This window comes from Mastigoproctus giganteus, chromosome 3, assembly GCF_048544385.1.
Source record: "Mastigoproctus giganteus isolate SK-2022 chromosome 3, ASM4854438v1, whole genome shotgun sequence".
Classification (NCBI taxonomy): Eukaryota; Metazoa; Arthropoda; class Arachnida; order Uropygi; family Thelyphonidae; genus Mastigoproctus; species Mastigoproctus giganteus.
Window position 1 is genome coordinate 10,610,722 of NC_143577.1, and position 25,283 is coordinate 10,636,004.

Below are 25,283 nucleotides of genomic sequence, written 5' to 3' on the forward strand. Positions count from 1 at the left end.
TATTTCATAAACAGAAAGAGCTTGCTTTATATTTTGCTGTAGATGATTCACTTCACTGCTGTAATGATATTGATGAACTGCTTGATGCCTTTGAAGAGAACATAAACCAAAAAATGGAAGCTTTTCATGACTGAAATTAGGCTAACAGCCATGATACTTCACAATAGATACATACTGTTGCAAATTGGCCATGCTGTTTTCATGAAAGAATTTTATGTTTTTTTTTTATGAAAACACAAGCACCAAACATGAAAGGTATTAGAACTCAAGAGTACTTAACACCGTGCATGGGTGGACGGTTGGGAAGATGAAAAGAAGATAATTGTTAACATTAGACTTCAATTTCTGTAGAGTTGAAGGAATAAGTGATGAAGAAGAAAAGTTGGTTCTGTGAGTTTGAGGTTTTACAGTAAAAGGAGGCTGACTGGTTGTGGCACATGTTTGGACTGGTTTCAAAGAAAGAAGAGGGATTATAGAGCCCAATTCAGAAGAACAGTGCCCATAGAAGTATTCTATAAAAAAGCATGCACCAGAAGCAGAACATCTATGAGACGTAGAGTGGAGAGACTTTGTAAGAGATGGGTCATTTAATTAACCTAACTGCCCTCTTTTGAATGGAGTCTAAGATATCCATACACTGGAGTTTATCCAAAAAACCCAGTGTTTTAGTTGAAAGGAAGCAATATTTGTAATGCGCTTATGCCAATAGAGATTAGAAGTCAGCATGATCCCTAATAGAGATATGTGATCTTGTGTAGAAAGCTATACTTATCGAAGATAAGTATAGCTTTCTTCTGCTCCTATACTTATCGAAGATAAGTATAGGAGCAGAAGAATCCTTTTTCGGAGATATTAGCATTAGCTGAGGCATATGATGCAAGAAAGCAAGCTTATGCAACATCAGCCAAAAAAAAAAAAAAAAACTTCCACTTCATCCCTCCGTTCATTTGAAATACCTGTCCAGCTGAGCCTTAAATTTATTTAGGCTATCAACTTCCACAACAAGGAATGGAAGTCTGTTCCACCAACCAACTACCCGCTGGCTAAAGGCAAATTTCCGCACATCTATCCTACATCTGTCTTTCCTCAATTTGAATCTATGCCCCCTTGGGTTCTTAATCTGAGCAAGCAGAAGTATCCCGTCAGCATTGAGCTTGTTCAAACCATTCAAAGCCATAAACCCCTCAGTCAGATCACCTCACAGCTGCCTAAACTCCAGATGCTGCAACTTTAGCATTAGCATGAGTAGAGTACTTGCTTTCTTGCATTTGATGCAAGAAAGCAAGCTTATGCAGCATCAGCCAAAAAAAAAAAAATAATAATAATAATAATAAATAATTAAATAAATAAAAAATAACCACTTCCACTTCACCCCTCTGTTCCTTCGAAATACCTGTCCAGCTGAGCCTTAAAGTTATTCAGGCTATCAACTTCCACGACAAGGGATGGAAGTCTGTTCCACCAACCAACCACCCACTGGCTAAAGGCAAATTTCCTCGCGTCTATCCTACATCTGTCTTTCCTCAATTTGAATTTATGCCCTCTCAGGTGATTATTCTGAGCAAGAGGAAGAATCCCATCAGCATTGAGCATGCTCAAACCATTCAAGGCTTTATACACCTCTGTCAGATCACCTCGCTGGTGCCTAGTCTCCAGACACTGTAATTTGCAAAACTTAAGCCTTTCTTTGTAAGAGCACCCCTTTGTTCCATTCACTAATCTTGTTGCCCTTCTCTGTACTCGTTCCATCAGCTCTGCAACCTTCTTGAAATGAGGCCTCCAGACCTGTATACAGTACTCTAGGTGTGGCCTGACCATTGCCTTATATAAGGGAATAATCACCTCCTTATCCCTGCTAGAAAAATTCCTATATATCATTGACAATACACCATGAGCTACTCTTGCAGCCCATCTGCACTGCTCAGAGAACTTTATATCTGCCTGCACAATTACACCCAGGTCCTTTTCATTCTCTACCACTGTCAGTGTAGTACCACAGAGTTGATACGTTGCTCTGGGGTTGCTGTTTCCCATATGTAGTAATTTACATTTGTCAATGTTAAACTTCATTTGCCACCTCTCAGACCATCAGCTCAACCTTTCCAGATCCTGTTGCAGCAGCATAATGTCAGTAGTGTCCTTGACAACCCTGCCAACCTTTGTATCGTCTGCAAACTTGGACATTAAGCTTGATATACTTGCAGAACTTAAGCCTTTCTTCATAAGCAAACCCCTTTATATGAGACAGGACTGAGTTATAGAAGGATTGAAATCAACTAAGTTATCTTTTCCCCATTAGAGAATTATCTGAAGATCAGCATTTAAGGAACTGATAGTATATATTTGAGAAGTTGAAGCTGTTTGTGCCAGTTGAGGTTTCTCAAGCTGAAAGGTGGACCGCAGTGTGCTATCATCCACAAAACTTTGGATACGATTTCCATCAATGGAAAAAGGTCATTAATATACAAGAGAAAAAGAGTGGGTATAAGAACTTAACCTTGGGAACAACAGCATTATTGGAAAAGTTAGAAGACATGAGTCATCAACCATCATCCATAGTGAGTGGTCAAAGAGAAAACTGGATACCCAAATACAGAAAACAATTGGTTGGTAGTCCACAAATGGAAGCTTATTTAGAAGATATGCCAAACATGACTAAAAGTATTTGAAATGTCAAGAACAACCGCTTGAGTTTCACCAAACATTTCCATTGACTTTATCCATAGATGGATATCATAAGCCAGTATATCACCAGTGGAGTGACACTGACAGAATCCATATTGACAATCATTGATCAAATGGAAAGTTTCAAGATAGTTTAGGAGTTGAGGAAAGTGATAAAGCCCAAAAACCTATAGGTAAAAAGAAATCTAAAGAAGAAAAATTAGTCAAGAAACAATTGTCATGATGAACCGAAGATGACAAATGAAGAACAAGATAAACACTAACAAGGAGAAAATTGAGTATACTGAGTTATGCAAAGCCATTAGAAAGAGACTCAGAGAGGACATAAGAAGATTTAATACAAGAAAAGTAGAACAAGCATTAAGGGAAAACAAAGGACTTAAATCAGCAGCCATGTGTAGTAATACAGAAAGACAAATGATACTGAAACTGAAGAATAGCGATAGCGTATTTATAAATAGCAGAGAAGGCATAATTCAAATAGCAGAAGACTACCATAGAGAATTATACAAGGAGCGAGGGAATGATGCCAGCAGTGGGGAAGATGGATCGCAAATTAGTAACACATATGACATACCCGATATCCTTCCTGATGAGGTAGAACATGTGTTGAAAAAAATGAAGAATCAGCAAGCCCCCGGGGAAGATGAAGTTACTGTAGAGTTGTTAAAATTGGGAGGAAGAGACATAGCACAAAAACTGGCAAGACTCTTCACAAAATGCATTAGAAAAGGTGTGATGCCTAAGGAGTGGAATAATGCAATCATAGTTTTGCTGCATAAGAAAGGAGATAAATCAGAACTTGGAAATTATAGACCAATTAGCTTGTTATCCCACATCTGTAAGTTGTTCAACAGATTAGAAAGAATACTTGATAAGAATCAACTGAAAGAGCAAGCTGGCTTTAGGACAGTATTCTCAACTATGGATCACTTTCACGTAATATCACAGCTAATGGAGAAAGCAATTGAATATAAAACACCTTTATGCCTGGCATTTGTGGACTATGAAAAGGCATTTGACTCCATACAGCATAAGGCAATGTTTCTGGCACTGGAAAGTTAAGGCATACATAGCCCATATATTATGATTTTGAAGAAAATATATGAGAATGCTACCTCCTTTATTAGACTAGACAAAGACAGTAGCAAATTTAAAATTGAGAAAGGAGTTCGACAAGGGGACAATATCTCCGAAGTTGTTTACTGCTGCACTTGAAGCTTTCAGAAGATTGGACTGGTCACAGAAAGGAGTCAATGTGAATGGAGAGTACCTAAACCATTTACAATTTGCAGATGACATTCTGATCATAAGCCACGATCCAAAAGAATTAGAGGAAAATCGTAATCAGCTATGCAGAGTTAGTAAGCATTTTGGACTAAAGATGAGCATGGTTAAAACAAAAGTAATGATGAACAAGTATGCCACAGAAAGGGAAATAATGATTGAAGGAGCAGTAATTGAAAAGGTGAATTCATATACTTATCTGGGACAAGTCATTAGCCATAATAATGATTAATGGCTGGAAGTCAAGAGAAGAATAAATTTTGGATGGATAGCATTCAGCAAATATGGTCACATACTGAAGAGCAATATCCCAATTTGTCTGAAACATAAAATAATGAACCAATGTATACTACTCACCATGACTTATGGAAGTGAAACTTGGGCACTCACCAAAAGAATGGAAGAGAAGCTGAGAACTATACAGCAAAGGATGGAACGAATTATACTGGGAATCAGACTGTTAGATAAGAAGAGAAACACATGGATTAGGCAGAAAACTCAAGTAAAGGACATTTTTATCGAAACTAAAGAACTAAAATGGTCTTGGGCTGGACATATAGCTCGAAGACATGATGACAGATGGACTAAGAGAATAACAGAATGGTACCCAAGAGGAGCTAGAAGAAAACCTGGAAGACAATGACGGAGATGGGCAGATGAAATTCATGAGTTTGTGGATAGTAGATGGATGGTCATTACACAAAACAGAAGGAACTGGAAAGAGGCCTTCATCCTGCAGTGGATTGAAAATGGCTGATGATGATGATACAGGAATTTTTCTAGCAGGGATAAGGAGATAATTATCACATTGTATAAGACATGATCAGGCCACATCTTGAATAGTGAATATAAGTTTGGAGGTCTCATTGTAGGAAGTATGTAGAGCTGCTGGAATGGGAACAAGATTGGTGACAGGAACAATGGGTATTCTTACCAAGAACGGCTTCAGTTCTGCAAATTTTATTATCTGGAGACTAAGCACCTGTGAAGTGATCTGATTGAGGTGTGAGAAAGCTCAACACTGATGGGATTCTTCTTCAGACTGCACACGTGAAGGGGCATAAATTAAAATTGAGAAAGGACAGTTACAGAATAGATGTATGAAAGTTTGCCTTTAGGCAGTGGGTTGTCAGAACAAACTTTTATCTCCTGTTGCGGAAGTGGATAGCTTAAATAAATTCAAGGAAGGACTAGACAAACTATTAGAAGGGATGGATTGGTGAAATGGGAAGTGTTTCTTTTTTTTTTATGGTTGATGCTGTTATAAGCTTGCTTTCTTGCATCATTTGCCACTACTAATACTAATTGATGAAAGACCACAAGAGGGATTGAGTGGAGTGTACTGGGAATGATAAGAGGTGGTTTATCGAGGTTGTCTGTACAAAAGTTAGAAGAAACATAGGATGCAAGCAAGTCTTTTTTTTTTTTTTTTTTTGCTGATGCTGTATAAGCTTACTTTCTTGCATCATACATCTCTGCTAATGCTAAGTCAGTTTCATATAAAACCTGATGGGTCAATTTCATCTTATCAGTTGTTAACACAGGTGGGTGTGCAGAAGTCTTGCCTTGGCAAGAGACCAAGGTGTTTAACTACTAATTGGACAAGTAGCAAGTTTTCTGTACTTAGCCTGTTCAAAATCTACTTTGGACTAATAATAATTGTTTAGCTTTTCTTTTCAGATCTAAAGGGCTATCTTAATGTTTATTCTATTAGTTTGACTATTGATGATAAATTCAGTAGTAAGAAAAGGTAGGAGGACATTTTGTCTGAAGTAATGAAGTTTTTGCATATGGCATACAGAACAGCAAGAATATACCCAGCTCCTTGACATAACATGGCCTCAACAATGTTCCCTGCATACACACTGCTCAGACTCCCTTTGGTCACTATCTGGCATAGTAGGGGCAACGAGATTATACAGTAGCTGATCTGGATGCCTCCTAGAGAGTTACCAGTTGGTTCGGTCTGGTAGGCTATCTAGTGACTGGCCTGTGAACACTGTTTTAGAGTTGTAATCTCAAAATGTAAGGAAGATTGTATTTTCTGTAATGTCCATCATAACCTCAAGAGACACCAATCATGCTGCATAATGGAAGAGTTGGGGAAGAGATTACCAGAAGCATTTGTTGTGGAGACTAAATGGGGGTTTCACCACTTCAGGCCTCCAATAAACAAAGTGGTGGTATTGCACTACAACTTTGTTTATTGGAGATGACAGTCATGTACCGTCTAGTATTGCTGGGTAATATAAAGGACTGGCATTCCTTTGTGTGGTGTGGACACGGCATTCCTTTGTGTGGTGTGGACACATCACTTCAACCCTTGCTTATATTGGTTCAAACCTGGGTGGTCAATTTCAGTATACTAGATACCATATTTCAGAACTTGCACATGGGTGTTATACCCGGGGTTACTAGCAGTCCAGCTATCGTGAAGGTGTAAGCAGAAGATTTGGTTGTTTCAGAATGACGGATTTTTCCAAAATGTGGTTCACTTGACTCACATGTCACCTGAATATTAGTTCCATCAGCAAATTACATTAAATAATACCTTAACAACAAATAAATTCTCTCTCTCTCTGTATTTATTTATTTTCTAGCCAACCGGGCTAGCCGGGTGGGTAAAGTGCCTGCCTGGCAACCCAAAGGTCGCGGGTTCGAATCCCGCCTCGGGTTTGGATCAAAGTACTGCAAAAACCTTGGGAGGTGCATTATGGCCACAGAAGCTGATGCGCCAACAACTACCAAAAAAAAAAAAAAAAAAAAAATTATTTTCTATGTACCGTATTTCCACATGTATAAGACGCTCCCATGTATACGACGCACCTTAATTTTGGGGCCTGAAATTTGAAATAAAATGTATTACATAAAGTTACTGAACTCAAGTTTTATTCATCATAAAATTCATACAATTCCTCATCACTGTCAAAACTCCCATCCATTAGCTTGTCCTCATTTGTGTCTGATGACGAGTCTTCATATATTGCCTCGTCCTCAGTTCCATCTATGGCATTTGAAATGTCACACTTCTTAAATGACTTGACAATGATCTCAATCTTGATATTATCCCAGGATCTTTTCACATGGGTACAAACTTCTCCTATAGTTGGTTTCTTCACTCTTCCTGCTGGTGTCAAATTGTCACCAGAAGACTTCATTCATTGGTTCCATTTGTGTCTCGTGGCAGCTTTGAAGGGTTTGTTAATGCTGACATCAAGTGGTTGGAGCTGGGATGTCAAACCTCCAGGTATGACGGCAAGTTTTGTTTTTTGCTCTGCAGCAATCTTCTTTGTGTTTTTTGTTATGTGTGCCCTGAACTGATCAAGCGCCAATAGGGTAGGTTTGCGTAAGAGCCCACCTGGTCTCCTGCTCCAAACTTTCTCAAACCAGATCTTTCTTCATCCCATCCTGATCCATCCAACCCTTGTCATGAATGTGGACAATCACTCCTCGAGGAATTTGACATTGTTTTGTGTTTGAAAATCAGCATAGGAGGCAGCTTGGTTCTGTCAGCACAACAAGCTAGAACAACTGTATAATGGCTCTTTTCATGTCCACTTGTCTTCACAGTTAGTTTTCACCCCCCCTTGTTATCAACAGTTCTGTTACTTGGGACATCAAATTGAAGGGGGACTTTGTCCATATTTGCAATCTGTCCCAACTCAAACTGATGTGCCTTCCGACATTGAACGACAAAACGATGAAATTCAAGAACCTTCTGCTCATAGCTTTCAGGCATCTTCTGGGCAAGTCTGGTGTGTGTACGCATGCTTAGTCCATTCTGTTTCATGAACCTGAAGCACCAATTGTGTCCTCCTTTGAAATCAGTAACTTCTTTTTCATCAGCAATTCTTCTTGCCTCATGCTGAACCATCTTTGTGGACACAGGAATTCCAATTGCCCTTTGCTCTTCAATTCCCTCTCTAAACCAGGCCATTTAGAGGGTTTCTTCTTCCCGTAGCCAGTCTCGGATTGTTTTCTCAGTTGGAGGAGGACCAAACTTACGTTCAGCAGCACAATTTCCATTCACTTTTGCAAACTGGATCACTTTTAACTTGAATTCAGCACTGTACGAAAATCTTTTCTGAACCATTTTCTGGGCAGAGCGTGACACAACGTAACCTAATATACCAGTAACAAGTGCGAAACAATGAGTGCAAAGACAACAAGCACGAAAAAGCGGGAAATGCAAGTAAAAAAATCTACAACCACTGTGTAAGATGCACCCAGTTTTTAGACCCCAAATTTTTCAAAAATCTTATACATGGGGAAATACGGTATTTATTTATTTGCACTTTTCAGATCTAAAGGAATCTTTCCCAACTCCAGTGATGCTCTCATAGTTGTGAGGCCATTTAATGTAAGAAACTAAATAACACTATGTTACACCAGCTTGAATTATAATTCAAGCTGGTGTAACATAGTGTTATTTAGGTTCTTACAGCAGAGGGCAGTGGAAATGGCATATGTTGATAACAATATGTCGTGTACAAAGGAGAAAATCATTACTTCGAAGTAACAAAAAATGTGGAGGACATTTGTATGCTATGTTCACACAATTGTGACAGAAGAAAATGTTTAATTTGATTGCCTGGATGATTTTCCTTACCACTGAAGAAAATGTTTTGGACAACAGTTTGTGATATGCTGAAGTTGGATATCAGTGATGGGGCTGCCTACACTATCATCTATGACAGCCTGCAGTAAAACATCAACATGAAATGGGTTCCCAGTTATCTCAACAATAAACAGATTTGTTTGCAAATGGGGGATTGTATATGAGATATCTGACATAATATTGAAGTGGAAAGAAATGATTTCTTGGGTCATGTAGTGACATTCAGTTCTGTTTAGACCATGACATTTGGCTTTGTAGAGTGGTGGGGGGGGGATTGGCCACTGTATAGTATGTTAAGCTCAAAGAATTCACTCGAAGAGGTAACTGCCAACCAGGCGCCTCCGTAGCCAGGTGGGAATGAGCAGCAGTGCGTAGCACACGCTTCTTGATTAGACCGGGGTTCGAGCCCGTCACCACCAAATACGGAGAATGCGGAAAGGTCAGGGAATGACCACCGCATATCCCGGAGCAATATGGCCCTAGTTGCTAATGCTCCTAAAAACCAAATAACAAACAAACAACTACCAACCAAGGGTTAAGGGAAGGGTTTTTGCTTTAGGTGACTATGGTGGTCTGAGTCTGTTTTTAAATTCTATGCAGTGGGACCAACTGATAATGTTACCAACAGCAAATTCTAAATGGGAAGCATTCAAAGAATTAATCTTTGAAGCTACTAGGTTTTTCATATCAACTAAGAAATATTATTCAAAGTTTACTCCAAAATGGATGTCAGATGAACTAATGAGACATGGTGGAGAAGAAAAATGCATGGGATACATCAAATTAACAGGGGACACAGAAGCCTATGGTAGATATAAGCTGCTCTGTAATCAAATCACAAAGGACATTAGGCAAAGGCAGATTACGAGAAATCTTTTGCAAAGAATGCAAAGACAAACAGCACAGAGTTCTTTACTTATGTAAATTTCAAGGAAGGGGATGAATCAGATTGGTCCACTTGATATTGATGGTTGAACTGTTGATGATCCTGCTCAGGTAGCTAGCAAACTGAATGAGTATTTTGTATCTACATTTACACACGAGGAGTTATTCAGGGAGGGGAATGCCAGAGGTGTATTAAACTCTGGCAGTGAACTAAATGATTTTGTAATAACTGAGCAAAGTGGAGCAGAAACTGTTGAAGGTAAACATGAGAAAGGCACCTGGGGGGATGGGATCTATCTAGTTATATTAAAGGAGGCAGCAAAGGAATTAACAAACCCTTAGCCATAATTATGAGAGCTTCCTTGGATTCAGGGGCGGCACCCATGGACTGGAGATGTGCAAATGTGACCCCAGTTCACAAAGGAGGATCAAAGGGTGACACAAGTAATTACAGACCTGTTAGTTTAACTTGTGTTCCGGGGAAATCAATGAAGACACTGGTCAAAGAAGCACTGCAGGATCATATAGACAAGACCGTTGTTGTTTTCTCTATTCATTAATGATATTGATGAAGGTACATCAGGCTTAATGTCTAAGTTTGCAGATGATACGAAGGTTGGCAGGGTTGTTAATGACACTAATGGCAGTACACTACTGCAGTGGGATCTGGAAAAGTTGAGCAGATGGGCTGAAAGGTGGCAACTAAAATTTAACATTGGCAAAAGTAGAGTACTGCACATGGGTAGCAGTAACCCCAGAGTAACGTATCAACTGTGTCGTACTACACTCAAGGTGGTAGAGAATGAGAAGGACCTGGAGGTATTTGTGCAGTCAGATATGAAGTTTTCTGGGCAGTGCAGAAGGTCTGCAAGAGTAGCTGATGGTGTCTTGTCAATGATATACAGGAATTTTTCTAGCAGGGATAAGGAGGTGATGATCCCTTTGTATAAGGCAGTAGTCAAGCCACACCTTGAGTACTGTATTTTCTTCCTAAAATGAGGCCTCCAGACCTCATATTAGGAAGGATGTAGAGCTGTTGGAACTAGTACAGAGAAGGGCAACAAGATTAGTGAATGGAACAAAGGGTTGCTCTTATGAAGAAAGGTTTAATTTATGCAAATTGCAGTGTCAGGAGACTAGGCACCTGCAAGGTGATCTGATTGAGGTGTATAAGGCCTTGAATGGTGTGAGCAAGCTGAATGCCAATGGGATTCTTCCACTTGCCCAGATTAATTGCTTGAATGAACATAAATTCAAATTGGTAAAAGGCAGTTATAGAATAGATGTGTGGAAATTTGTCTTTAGCCAGCAGGTGCTTGATTTCTGGAACAAACTGCCATCTGTCGTCGTGGAAATTGACAGCTTAAATAAATTCAAGACAGAACTAGACAACCATTTGGAGCGAATGGATGGGTGAAATGGGAAGGTTTTTTTTTTCTGGCTGATGCTACATAAGCTTGTTTTCTTGCATCATTTGCTTCTACTAATGCTGAGCTGTTTTGGTTTTTATTTAGACAGTGTTGACGACCAAATAGATTTTTTTTTTATGTAATTAAATAAAAAAAAAAAACTTGAAATAAGCCTAAGCCAGATGAGTTGCTTTTTTTATTTGTTTTAATTTAATGAAATTATAACAAAAATTTAATGAACATTTTTATTTAAAAAAATTCATTTTGTTTTAGTTACTTTATTAATCATGTTGAACATACAACAACATGGGAAGATCCTCGGCTTAGACATCCACAAATTCAACAGGTAAGTCTGAAGTGAGATACAGTTTACTTTAGTGACTATTTGTTGTTAGTGTAATTATATTTTATTTTTTAATAGTTTCACTATCTATAATTTATTTCTTTATTATGCTAACTGACAACAATTTTTCTTAATTCTTTCGAAAGACCTTTGAGATATACATTTTGATTTTGATAGCTTTTAATTAAATTGGAAATGAATTGTAATAAAATATTAAATTATTTTAAATTGTTTAAGTCATGCTTTATTAAATTATAAAGCAAAGTTCATTTGCATTGTGAAATCATTCACATGTTTTGTAATATTTAATCCTTTAAGAAAATTTTTTCTTTTACTTCAGCAAGAGATGAACTTTTCCAGAGGTATTTTTTTTGTCAGTGGATTAACAGATGTTAATAAAATATAAGCAATTTTTATTACTTGGTGATTGCACGTTCCAGGGAGGTAGAAAGGCAACCCTTTTGTCTAGAACCTCTCCTATTGTTGTTGATCCGTTGGATGGGATGTTATTTTCTGAAGGTAACTATAGCTGTGGAATTAGTGACATGACCTAGCCAGTCATCTGGTTCATGACATTAAGGTTTTCCTAACATTCAGATATTGCACCACTGATATCAAGAGCTCCTAGTGTCTTCTAACAAAACACTTCCCATATTAACATCCCCACACCCCTGCGAGCTTGCACACTACTCCAATCATATAACAGGTTCATGACTTTTTTTGTTTTCCTTAAATGCTATCCCTATTATATACATCCTATTATATACACATGAGGAGTTATTCAAGGAGGGGAATGCCAGAAGTGTATTAAACTATGTCAGTGAGCTAAATGATTTTGTAATAACTGAGAGCAAAGTGAAGGAGAAATTGTTGAAGATAAACATAAGAAAGGCACCTGTGATGGTGTATGGGATCTATCCAGTTATATTAAAGGAGGCAGCAGTGAAAGTAAGCAAACCCTTAGCCATAATTATGAAAGCTTTCTTGCACTCAGGGGAGGTACCCATGGATTGGAGATGTGAAAATGTGACTGCAATTCATAAAAAAGAGGATTAAAGGGTGATACAAGTAATTACAAACTTGTTAGCTTAATGTCTATTCCAGGGAAAATAATGGAATCATTGATTAAAGAAGTAATGCAGGACCATCTGGACTGGCATGCAATTATACTGCAATCACATCATCGATTTGTTTAAGGGGCTGTCTCGTCTAATCGATCTGATAGATTACTATGAGCAGTGACCAAGAAACTGGGTGCAAAAAATAATTTTGCATCATATATTTGGATTTCAGGAAGACTTTTGATACTGTTGCACATAAAAGACTGCCGTACAAACTGGAGCAATATGGCATTAAGGGCAAGTCACTGCTACAGTTAAAGGGATGGTTAAGTGGAAGAAGATAGAATGTGGTTATCAATGGATACTTCTCTTTGTGGATTAATGTTATTAGTGGAGTTCCCCAGGTTCAGTGCTGGGCCCGTTGTTGTTTTCAATATTTATAAATGAAATTGATGAAGTTATATCAGGCTTAATGTCTATCTTTTTTGTTTTCAGATGATACAAAAAATGTTGGCAGCTTGGTTAGCCACAATTGTCAGGGCAAGCTACTTCAACAAGATCAAGAAAATTTGGGTCAATGGGCTAAGATATGGCAGTTGAAGTTTAACATTGACAAATGCAAGATACCCCGCATATGGGTAGCAGTAACTCCAGAGTAACTTATCAACTGTGTGGTACTACACTCAGGTTAGTGGAGAATGAAAAAGACCCGGGGATAATTGTGCAGTCAGACATTAATTTCTCTGAGCAGTGCAGACATGCTGCCAGGACAGCTCATGGGGTTTTGTGAATGATATACAGAAACTTTGTTAGCAGGAATAAGGAAGTGATTATCCCTCTGTATAAGGCCATGCTTAGGCTACATCTTCCACAACAACAGATGGAAGCCTGTTCCAACAATCAAAGCAAATGCTGAAGACAAACTTCTGTGCATCTATCCTGCAGCCATGGGTTGAATAAATTCAAGGAACCACAAAAAATTCTTGGAGGGTATGGATGGGTAAACTGTGTAGGTTTTTTTTTTTTTTTTTGGCTGATGCTATATAAGCCTGCTTTCTTGCATCATTTGCCATTATTATTACTACTACTACTGCTGTGTGGTGGGGCCACACAGTAGTAGTGAACAATGAATAGCAGTATACAGAGATATCATCACACTTCATTTCACTCCTTTATGTAGATGAACATGATTGTTAGTTTTGCCAGGTCAGCAACATACGACACATCTGTCCTTTTTACCGGAGCTCCTCTTCAATTATCTAATTTCTGAAGAACTGTGGCCCTAAAATCACCAGATTTGTCATTTCTGTATTTTTTGCTTTTGGAATATCTAAAAGGTGGTCTGCGAGAATAAACCACATGTACTGGAAGTGCTAAAGACCATCGCTGTAACAGTGATTGAAAACATTAGTCTTCAAGGCATACATATTTTGTTAGAAAAATAATGTAAGGTAAGGTAAGATGGCATACTGCTCTCTAATTTCTTGCTTGTGCTTAAGTTGCCAGTATTTTTTCAAAAATAAAACTTTAATCTGTGTCATGTGATTTCTTAATCATCCTTCAGTACTCAAAATTTTTTATAGCTTCCCCCTTGTATAGTTTTGTATGTTTTGCTTTGTCAATTGCCACACCTATTGCAAGATTCCTGGCACGTTGCATATTTTTTCATCATCTTGTATTCATTGCTACAACTCCTCACAGTTGTTAATATCCATAATGCAAACAAAGGTTTTTAGATGTTCCTAAAAGCTTTGTAAAAATCCATTTGCGTGTTACTCTACTACTAACAATCCATTTTATATGATCGATATTAACCATCCAGATACTTCCTAGTGACTGAAATATACTGATGTACCATTACAAATGAGCAGTTATCAGTTACAATCATGCATGAACAGAGGTTATCAGTTAATTTGTAAGCAGTGCATTTTAAACTGTTCTGGCAAGATGTATTCAAGAAAATGTCAGTAGGAAGTTTCATTGAGTTGTGCTGGTATATATAGATTTATATGTCAGTCTCCTAGAATACTGGCCTGTATATATATAGAAAATGTTATTTGATAAACCCTATTAGTTATTGCACTGGGATTTTGTTGTGCCCAAAATTTAAATATTCTTATTGCAACTCTCACAATTCCATCCTCTGTAAAACTTGCTGTGTTACTTGCAAACAGGGATCCTTAGTACTATGTTGTAGTAGGTACACATATGTTATATAGTATATAATCATTTAGATTTAATGATTTCATTTTTTGTAGATAATGGATAGATCCATTTGTCCCAGGTGATGGGCTACTGCAAGAACTGATGGGGATACTTATTGTGGTCTAAGCTGTTTTTGCTGCATTTCCATGAGCATCATCTTAACATGTGGTTCATATTTGTGTATTTGTTAAAAGTGTATGTATCAATAATAACCATTTAAATAGTGTGCACAAGACCTACAGCTCACTGAATAGTCTTATATGATAGATAAGGCAAAAATCTGATTCTGATGTCACTCTTACATAGGATTTTCTAGAGAGGTACAGCATTCACTAGTTTGACCTGTGAAAGCATGTATTACGGAACCAGGAAAAAGGTTTGATAACTAATTAAAAATTTGGTGTTCGTACATGGTAATGATTACACTTTTCTCTTGTCATTTATAACTCAAACAGGCAGCATGTTTATATGAACTTTTTGTTTTAGTTTTGCACTTGAATCCAATTTATGAAGCATCTTTTTTGAACACTCTCTATAGGCAAGTAATATTGGCATGGAAGTAGGTTTCATTTCCTTGTTGGTAGTAGTGTTGCTCATAAATGATCATTGGGAGTATTCATTTTTATAAAATTTTGAATAACTGTGTAATGTATTGCCCTACTATAGCATTCTACTATTATACACAGAAATGCATATTTAACTAAACTGATAACATAGGATAACAGAATGTTTAATATTTTATGTTAGCAAAGGCTAATTTAATGAAAACCAAGAAGTAAATAGTTAGTGTCACATTCAGTGGTGGTTTTTGGAATTTGCCTTATGTTAGATGGCATCTGAGTAAGGGAATAGATTTCATCACCGATGGTTAAGGATATCATAATGTTAAGATGAATGATATCATCCATTCCAAACTAGAATATCTCATAGAATATCAGTTTGTAAACATTCAGAGGCTACCAATCATAAATATTTCTCGAAAGTTAATTAATGTGAAATTACATTCCCATGAAATTTCAAGAATTTGATGCTCTTCACATCAATTTCTCTCCACAGTTGTGAATTGCATCAAATTTTGCATTAAATTGGAATTTAATTTTAAGAAATTTTTGAACTTTGCTTATCTTTATCTGTTCCCATTACCAATGTTCATGATCCTAATCTGTTAGATTATATAATTAAATTCCTTAAATACAAAATGGAGAATAACAACACAAGGCTTCTATACAGGTAGTTGACTACAGGTAAATTAAAACCAGCTTCCATCAACACCTTTGTATTGTGGGAAGGGGTCATTCTCTTCTTTTCTAAAACCATATTCACCCAACTCTGATTCACAGTACTTTTCAGGAATGTTTTTTCCTTTTTTCTCTATTAAAAAGACTAGATATGATCCTCCTGTGTTCCCATAATAATTGAGCAAATGCTGCCAGGTTAAGAGGGAGTTAAAGTAATCTCATTTCAAATTATGATTTGGTATTTCGATTTTAATTTTATCCTGGATCTGTATTCATAATTCATTACATATTTGTTTTGTAATGTTTTTTGAAAGTGCAGATATATCATGAATTGTCTTGGCCTATTTTATAATGAAATAAAAATTAAAAATTTAAAACTAGAGAAATTTTGTATTATTTTTTATATCAGTGGGCGTGTGTGTGTGCCCGTGCTACTTTTAGTTATTGAAATTTTCTTAATATGGCATTCAAGGTATGAAATTAATAATGTAGAGTTATTTTTACTGCAGGGGAAAAAAAAAGTTTAAATAAAATGTATTTGCTTTATAACTGTGATGAGCACTTATTGCAAATTTTTCATGGACAGGAATGACTTTCTTCTGTGCCTTGATCTGTGACTTTATTTTCTTTTTTCATTTTTAGGACTTTTAAGCATGTGTATAGTTCCTAGCATGTAATTGGTGCAGCACAGCACTCCCTGATGCAGTGCACTGCCTTTGCTGATGGCCATTTAAATTTTTACATGCATTGCTCTTATGTGGTGAGCTGTTTTGCCTTCGGTAACTAAGCTATGCTATAAAAAAGCTTCTTGGAACAGAAATAAGCATTTTTTTTTATGTTGGCTTTTTAGGACTGAATTTTTTTTCCCTACACTATTAAATATATCTATATACATGCATTTAATATATAAGTATTTGTAAATATCTCTTCAGAATGGGGACTGGGTGCAGTATCTGTTCTTTTAAGCATTTTTTTTTTATTTAGGAGAATTGTGATTAACAAAAATTAGTAGTTTGTGATACTCATAAGTGAACTTGACCCATTAATTACTTTAAATGAACTTGTAAAATAAATAAATTTTGCACATTAAATTGTGTAAAATTCATTTATTATAAGCATAATATATTGGAATACTTTTATCACAAAAAAGCAAATTATTTACAATTCTTTATTCACCTTGTGCAAATTTTATGTTGTACCCAGTTTCTGTTTAATTAAAAATTAATGATGGTTAAAAATTAAAAACTAATTTTTATTATCTGTTGAGTATTAGAACAATAACTTTAAGATTTCAATATTAACTACTAAAAAAACAATTGTGTTATGGTTTTATTTGCTTTGGATTAATGTTGCTGCATTCTTGCAACACTTATTTGGCAAAAATTCACTGTTTAACTTAACAGTAACATGTCACCCACAAACTGATCCCTGAATTGCCTTGTTTGTCAGTCATTTTCCATGTTTATATATCTTCACCAGGGATCTTATGCAAAGTATTATCTATATGGAATGGGGAAGCCACCCACAGGAGTCGTCAAGGTGATCACTTAACAGTGCATGCAGTTTTGATATTAGCATTAACCCCTGCACTTCTACCTTCTGTAGCATGATATTTGCTTAACCTGCATCCCGTTGTCTGTCTTGTGTGTGTGTTTAATCTTGTGATTTGTTTGTACATGGTGTTTAAAAGTTTAAGCAGATGTAAGTCTCCTGTAGCTGTATTAATATAAAAAATTATATTCTCCAGTTGTTCCAGAAAATCATCTGTATTTCCAAAGTTTGTTTTTCAAGTAGTATTGGATTAGAGATTTAAAAATATAATAATCTAATATATGAGACTGAGACTATATGTTTAATTGGTCAAAGACATTTTTAATATGTATTGTGTGGGAAAAAAAAAAAAAAAAAAGGTCTGAAATTTTAAAAATTATTAGGAAAGTACATCTACTTCAGAAAAATATAGTGCATTTCTTTCCTAATTACTGACATTTGAAACAATTCATTTATGGTCCTCCAAATAATTTTTATTGAATGGTTTTTAATGAGCTTCCTCTCTTCAAATAGCATGCCTAATAAGATATTCTACAAGGGACATTTTGGAAGTATCCTATATGTGATTGGTGTATATTACAGACACCAAACAATTAACAAAAATGAACTGCCACAACAACAACCTACATCATCCTCCTACTTAACATAATCACTACCAACATTGGCACTTCTCTCAGTAAGTTAGATGAGCAGTCATTGCTGTAATTGGTTGTGTGCAGGCAACATATAACAACTTCTTATAGCTGTGTGTTCATTGGCATTTGCAAATTCAGACCAATGTACCCAAAATGATTCCTTTACTTAAGTATGGGTTCTTAACCCCTTTTTGTATAGTCACCTCCTTTTCAATATTTGATTGCTGTCTCTCACTTCCCTTATTCTAGTTTCAAAAAGTGTAAATAAAATACATGGTCAGAAGATTCATTTGTGTAAGTACCTTGTTATTTAAAGCCACATTCTGCCCATTACAACTTGAACAAGAGAAGCAAAAAAAATTGTTGAAGAGAAAAAAAAAAATCAGTGTATTTTGGGATCTTCTCAATTAAAAAAATAATAATTGCATAAGAGATAGCTCCAGGGAATAAGGAGGGGGATACCAGCCTCACCCCCAAACTCCAAGTCATGCACAGCAATTCTTGCACATCCCAGCTAATGGGGTACTGTATTGTGCTTGAAGTTAAGTTGTGACGTGACATATTTCAGTAATTCAAGTGCTTCTGATACAATGCAGATAACCTATAAATACAGTAAACCCTTGCTAATCCGGTTACAGTTAATCCGGATGTTGGATAATCTGGATCAAAATATGAAAAATTCTGTTCACGGTTGAGTACTTTGAAAGATACATGGGATTTAGGAAGGCAAATGAGTAACTCTGACTGTGCACTGGTTGACTGTACAGAGAGAGACAGAACATACATTGTCTTGTGTGTTGTTCAGCATCGTTGTTGAGTCTGAGTTGGACAGATGTTATTGCTTATATCGCTTCATTTGCATACTACTTTATAAATATATACATATGTACATTAATTAACACATTTTATGTAATTATGGGTTCTAAAGAATTAAAAAAGTGGAATAAAAAGAAAACATGTTACAGCCACTCCCCAACTTACGTAAGGGTTGTGTTCCATGGAACTCTACGTGTCAGAATTTCCCTAAATACTTATGCAGCACTTGCAAATTTGATTGAAGCAAAAAATAAATGTTCGAGGAACTTGTAAATAGAATTATTTATTCAATTTCTTTTATCTCATGTGCAGGAAAAAATTACAAAAGTGCACAAAATTACAAAAATTTCAAAATTATAAAATTACAAAAAGAGAGAGGAAACAGGCAATAACGTCAGCAAGTTTTATCTTTTATGCATCGTTGCCAGAATGAACTCTCCAGCTGATAAGCATACCATTGCAGAAGTTGAGGGCTGTGGAGATTTAGAAGGAGTGTTTTCCAACACATCATAAAATTTCTCTGTAGCTGCAGAATCGGCACTGGCAACTTCACCACATACTTTAATGTTTTGGAAACCAGCACGATGCTTGAACCTATTAAACCGCCTGTTGCTTGCCACGAACTTGGCTTGGAGTTCGCCGTACTTATCCTTAATATCTTCATAAATACTTGTTGCTTTTGCTTGAATGGCCATTAGATTCAGGGGCACTTGCTTCTGGATCTGATTTTCCATCCATATTATTAATAGCTTTTCCATCTTAAATGCGTTGATCCTTTAACATATTCTTTTATGCGTGCACTGTCCCTTAAAATACTATTCACTGTTGAAGTAGCGAGACCTAATTCTGCACAATATATGACAAACTTTGTCCTGTTTCGTACTTCTTAATAATCTTCATTTCTAAATCAATTTTGTTTTGTTTCCTAGCACTGCCAGCACTTGCACTTCCCATTGGTCCCTTTCTCTTCACCATTGTAATAAATAAATAGGAATGAAGAGAAGATTATAAAAATTTATTTATGTTTTTTATATGATTGAAGATTTCAGTGAAGGGGAACTCATTTCACCATAAATACTGTAACGTAAAAACCCACAGAATTCCAGTCATTGGGATTATCGCAAATGCAATAAGATCGAGTGTACTACCTGTTTATAATAGATTGCTCTAACAGAAAAGCCCAATAAACTGGAAAGTGCAAATTGTTTTTATTGTTTTAGGTAGTGACCTCCAGAAATGTGTTTTAGAAAAATAACACAAAGGCGTTAAAAATTGATTCTTATAGCGGAACATATAATAACGATGAAAGGGCAGTGCAATTTCTATTATAAAAATGACCTTTTAGAGAGATAAATAGCTTAGTTATATAGCGAAAATTTAAACTTTCGAGGTCTTGGAATGAATTACCAAAAAAAAAAAAAAAAACGATGCATTATTGGGTTCACATTACGATATTTTCATGATACCTCCATTTATTCCTATGAGATGCAAAATGCATTTTCACGATTTTATTAAGTTTGCACTGGCCGGCAAAAACTTACATAAAGTCAAATTTCCGTAAGTTGAGTATTATGTAAGCCAGGGAATGGCTGTACTTTTAACTATCATTAACAAGCTCAAAGTGGTAGAACAACTTGAAAATGGTGTTCCTGGAAAAAAAAATGCTGGAGAATTTGGTATTTATTGCCAACAGGCTGTGTCAGATATTAAAAAACAAAAAGAATCTATAAAGACATTTGCTTTAAAATTCAATGTGTGGAGTGATAAAAGTAGTATATAAAATAGACAGACATTAAAAAAACCAAATGAAGTGTTACTGGAAGAAGCTGTATTTAAGTGGTATTCACAGCAATGATCAAGTGGTGTTGGCATTGCACACCAACGCCACCTGATAAATGTATAAAAAGACAATACATTTATCCATTGATAGATGGATAAATGTATTGTCTTTTTTATAGTTTTTAAATAAAGACTCTACAGTGATATTTTTTTATTTATTTTCACCAGCACTTACCTATATCATTCAATTTTCCATTTATTTGTGTTTTAAGTTTTTTTCTTTTAGGGCTATCTTTTGCTTCACTAATCCAAATTATCACTTAATCCAGATAACCCCTCCCCCAGTTAATCTGGATTAGCAAGGGTTTACTGTAAATAGTAAATAAATTTCCATTTATTCTTGATATGGTTGAGTTTAGAAGTATACCACAACATAATGACAGCACATAATTATTGGCCGCTCAGTGGTACAGCAATGATCAAGTGGTGTTGGCATTGCACACCAACGCCACCTGATAAATGTATAAAAAGACAATACATTTATCCATTGATAGATGGATAAATGTATTGTCTTTTTTATAGTTTTTAAATAAAGACTACAGTGATATTTTTTTATTTATTTTCACCAGCACTTACCTATATCATTCAATTTTCCATTTATTTGTGTTTTAAGTTTTTTTCTTTTAGGGCTATCTTTTGCTTCACTAATCCAAATTATCACTTAATCCAGATAACCCCTCCCCCAGTTAATCTGGATTAGCAAGGGTTTACTGTAAATAGTAAATAAATTTCCATTTATTCTTGATATGGTTGAGTTTAGAAGTATACCACAACATAATGACAGCACATAATTATTGGCCGCTCAGTGGTACAGGATGGCTCACATGCAAGCCCCTGCTTGGTGAAGAATATGATGTATATCACAACTGCTCAACACTTCAGTTCTAGGTCAAAGGTAATTAAGAATGGTAATAATCAAGGAATGGCAATAAAGGTCAAATGATCACGGTAATTAAGAATGCTGTTCCTGCCACTGCCAATGTTGGAAATGGATGTTGTATGGCAAACCATACTTGGCATACTGATCATTTGTTCAACATGTGGAAACCACTTTACACAAATATTCTTTAGTGTGTGGGCCAGATATGAAGTACTTTCTGGAAAGATTCCTACTTCTGTAATTGTACTACATGAAATTCTCTGTGCATGTTTTAATACAGTAAACCCTTACTTTAAGAGACCTGTTTAATTGGTTTTGGAAATAATGGACAGTGTCCACCCAGCCAAGTTTTTCATCTGTGCGGGACCAGTTTCATAACTTTGATGGTGACATTCATTTAATGGATTTCAGAAATAATGGATCCACTGAACTGTGCTTTTCATTCACACACTACCTGGTCATGTAAATGCCTTAATCTGAAGGTATTTACCATTATTTAAAATACCATTAAAATACCATCAATTAAATTAAATTACCATCAATCAAAAATACTCACTTCTTTTCACTGCCAGGAAGTGAGTATTTTTCTCACCATCACCTTCCACCAACCTGCCAGGCGGGTCATATCGGTAGAGAGTCATTTGATAAAATACCGTATTATAGCATTTAATGTTTTTTATTTCACAGTTTAGCACTTTTTCGTAATGTTCTAGCAACTACAGTCACTATATATATTTCTTTCTTTCTAGTAAAATGGTGTATTGGCTTACTGGAATGAATTACCAAATTACCATTAAAGCAAGTTTTTTCTGTACTTCAGGTACATGTCAAGCTTTTACTGTATTTTGCGTACATATGATAAATCTGCAGCATTAATGGTATTTAGTCAGACACTTTTATACGATGCAGCATGGGTTCCTAAAACCATCTTTCAATAGGTACACATGAAATTTATTCACCATCCAAACATGTGTGAAATAAATTTTTCCTTTTTGATTGAATAAACTTGCACTTTCTCTATTACATTTATATAACGAGGTTTGATCAAAAAGTCAGATTAACCTTGAATGCATAGGATTTTAAGCTTATCAGTGACTTAGACCATATTGCATCTTTATGTGTATTATTTTTGTAAATTGTGTGCATTTCATTGTTTCTGAGTTTATGGGAGGAAAAAATCATGCTACCTTTTATTCAGACCAACTAACTTAGCTGTGTTGTGAGAAAGGCTCATAATTTCTTCACATTATTAATGGGATTTGAACTCGGGTCTTTTCCACTTGGTGTGGAGAGGACGAGAGTTATACCAATTGTGCTACCCATGAGGGCAAATGCATAGTGTAGCTAAAAGATTGTGAGTGGGCTATATGCACACCAAGTTTTAACTTGTTGCTGTGTGCAAGTCTAATGGAAAGCCACTTTGGGTAAACACTTGTTTTTCTCATTTGTTGCATGTACTGAAGATGATGAAATTTGAACACTGTGCAAACAACTCTTGACTGACAGAAACTTCCATTGTGCCACACACATCTTATTTTCCTGATTTGGCATCATGTAATTTTTGGCTATTCCCAAAATTAAAACAGGATATGAAAGGAAAATAATTCGGGAAATCCAGTCAAACATGATGGACTGCTTTTAGGCAAGAGATGACTTCCAGAAATGTTTTGGCAGGCACAACAGAACAAGCATGTATAGTTGTAAGAGATTATATTGAAGAATATTAGCAATGTGAACATTTATCATTGAATAAAATACATTTTTTGCAACATTCTCCAGACATTTTGATCAGTTCTTGTATAATGATGAATCAGTAGTAGTTAATAAAATAAAGACATATGTTAATAATTTTCTTTTATACATTATCTTATATAGCACAAAATAAATAAGATAACTTCATTGCAACTGATCAGCAGCAAATCATAGATTACCAATTTGCTGCTGTAATCAGTAATATGAGTTACTGATTGCAGTTGAAACAACTGATTGCAGCAGCTAAGTATGTGGGTGGAACCACTAATTAAAGAGGAATAAGACTGCATAGAGGGGACTTATGCTGTATTGTTTGCAGGGAGAAGGGGAGGTATTATGGTGATATTGTGAAACTGAAAAAATTTTGGTGCTAATTAATTATGCATGTGCGCACACAATTATATATATATATATATGTGTGTGTGTGTGTGTGTGTGTGTGTGTGTGTGTTTTATTTTATTTGTTAGAACAAAAAACATAATGTTTTTTGTTCTGACAAAGCCTAATTGATGGAAAATAAAGTCCAGCAATCACATACTAACATAAATCGGCTGTCAACTAATTTAGATGTTGTGCTTAGCCTATGAACATTATTAAAATAAGAAAATAACTAATTAAGAAAATGCTATACCTTTATTCATTCACATGAACATGGGCCTACACTCATCAGGAGCTTTGAATGGATCATTATTTGAATCAGGCCACTCTTTGCATATTTGCGCAGTAAATACTTAATTGATTAATCTAACCAAAATAAAATATTCAGACTTATTTTTTTTTGTATATATTATCAGAGATGAAAAATAGCCATTTAATATCTTATTTTAGACAAAGAATATTACAATACAGAAAAGTCCCAGTTATCCAAAACAACTGGAATCCACGGATATTTCAGTTAGTTGATTTTTTTGGATAATTGATTTTACATATGATCTGTCTACAGTACAAAAGTTATGCCAGAATAAAATTACATTATTTTCCATTTCTGAATTACACATTATGTATTGTATTTACTTTAGAGCTTTAAAATAATTGCCAGTGTTTATCTGCTTAAAAGATGCCCCTCTTCCTCGTTGCAGGATTCTGTATTTTCTTCAGACATATCAATTGGTTCTCACTCAGATTTACAGGAAACTCATTTTGAGACTGAGATATGGAATCATTTCTCTTAATTTCATGTTCTTCGTGATTCAGATAACTGTGTTCACAAGGTTAAGTTGCATAAGTAGTTAACCTATTTTCAAGATAAGAACCCAGAATTTGTGCCAAAAAAAAAAAAAAAGTGATCTCCCCCACCACTTGAGACTGATTAACTCAACTATGTTAGAAAAGGCCTAGAAAGAGTCCTCAAGATGGTGATAAATTTAAACCTAGACCCTTCTAAACAAATGAAGGAGAATTTTTAATTTATTTAAAACAAATATACTATACAAATTTGCACTTGAATGACAGTAATCCGAGATTACCCTGTCTAGAGAGTGATGTATTTAAGGTAGTTGCAGAGAAAAGATATAAGGATAATTATACAATCTGATATGAAGTTCTCCAGTGTATAAATCAGTGGTGAAGCCATATCGTATGTATTATACACATAAGATGAGGCTTAACCACCATTTCCAAACTTCATTCCCAAAATGGGGTTTTCAAATCCCATTTTGGGAATGATCTGGACCTGCCGGGAAGGGTAGAGTGAAAAGCAACGCTATTAGTTATTGATATAAAGCATTATTTATACTTGGAAAGATTTGTTTGTTTGTTATTTGGTTTTTTAGGAGCATATTGCTCCGGGGATATGCGGTGGTCATTCCCTGACTTTTCCGCATCCTCCGTATTTGGTGGTGACGGGCTCGAACCCCTGTCTAATCAAGAAGCGTGTGCTACGCACTGCTGCTCCTGTCCACCTGGCTATGGAGGCACCACTTGGAAAGACTCCAGTATTGTAAATGCAAATTCTGGAAACAAGGCATCTAAATAACCTAGTAATCTAAATAGGTTTTTAAGACTATAAAAGGATTGGATGAACTAAACTTTGACAATATCTTTTCACTTTCTTAGTATATGTGTGTTTAAGTTATGAAA

General features: G+C 35.7%; 1 protein-coding gene across 1 annotated transcript in view; it reads left to right on the forward strand.

Moving 5' to 3' along the window:
- Window positions 1-25,283, forward strand: part of LOC150087705 (uncharacterized) — a 198,929-nt gene that overhangs the window by 15,049 nt on the left and 158,597 nt on the right. The window contains exon 2 of the mRNA XM_090369854.1: window positions 11,158-11,230. Coding sequence (XP_090225980.1) covers window positions 11,158-11,230 — 73 coding nt within the window. The remainder of the gene's footprint in view (window positions 1-11,157; window positions 11,231-25,283) is intronic.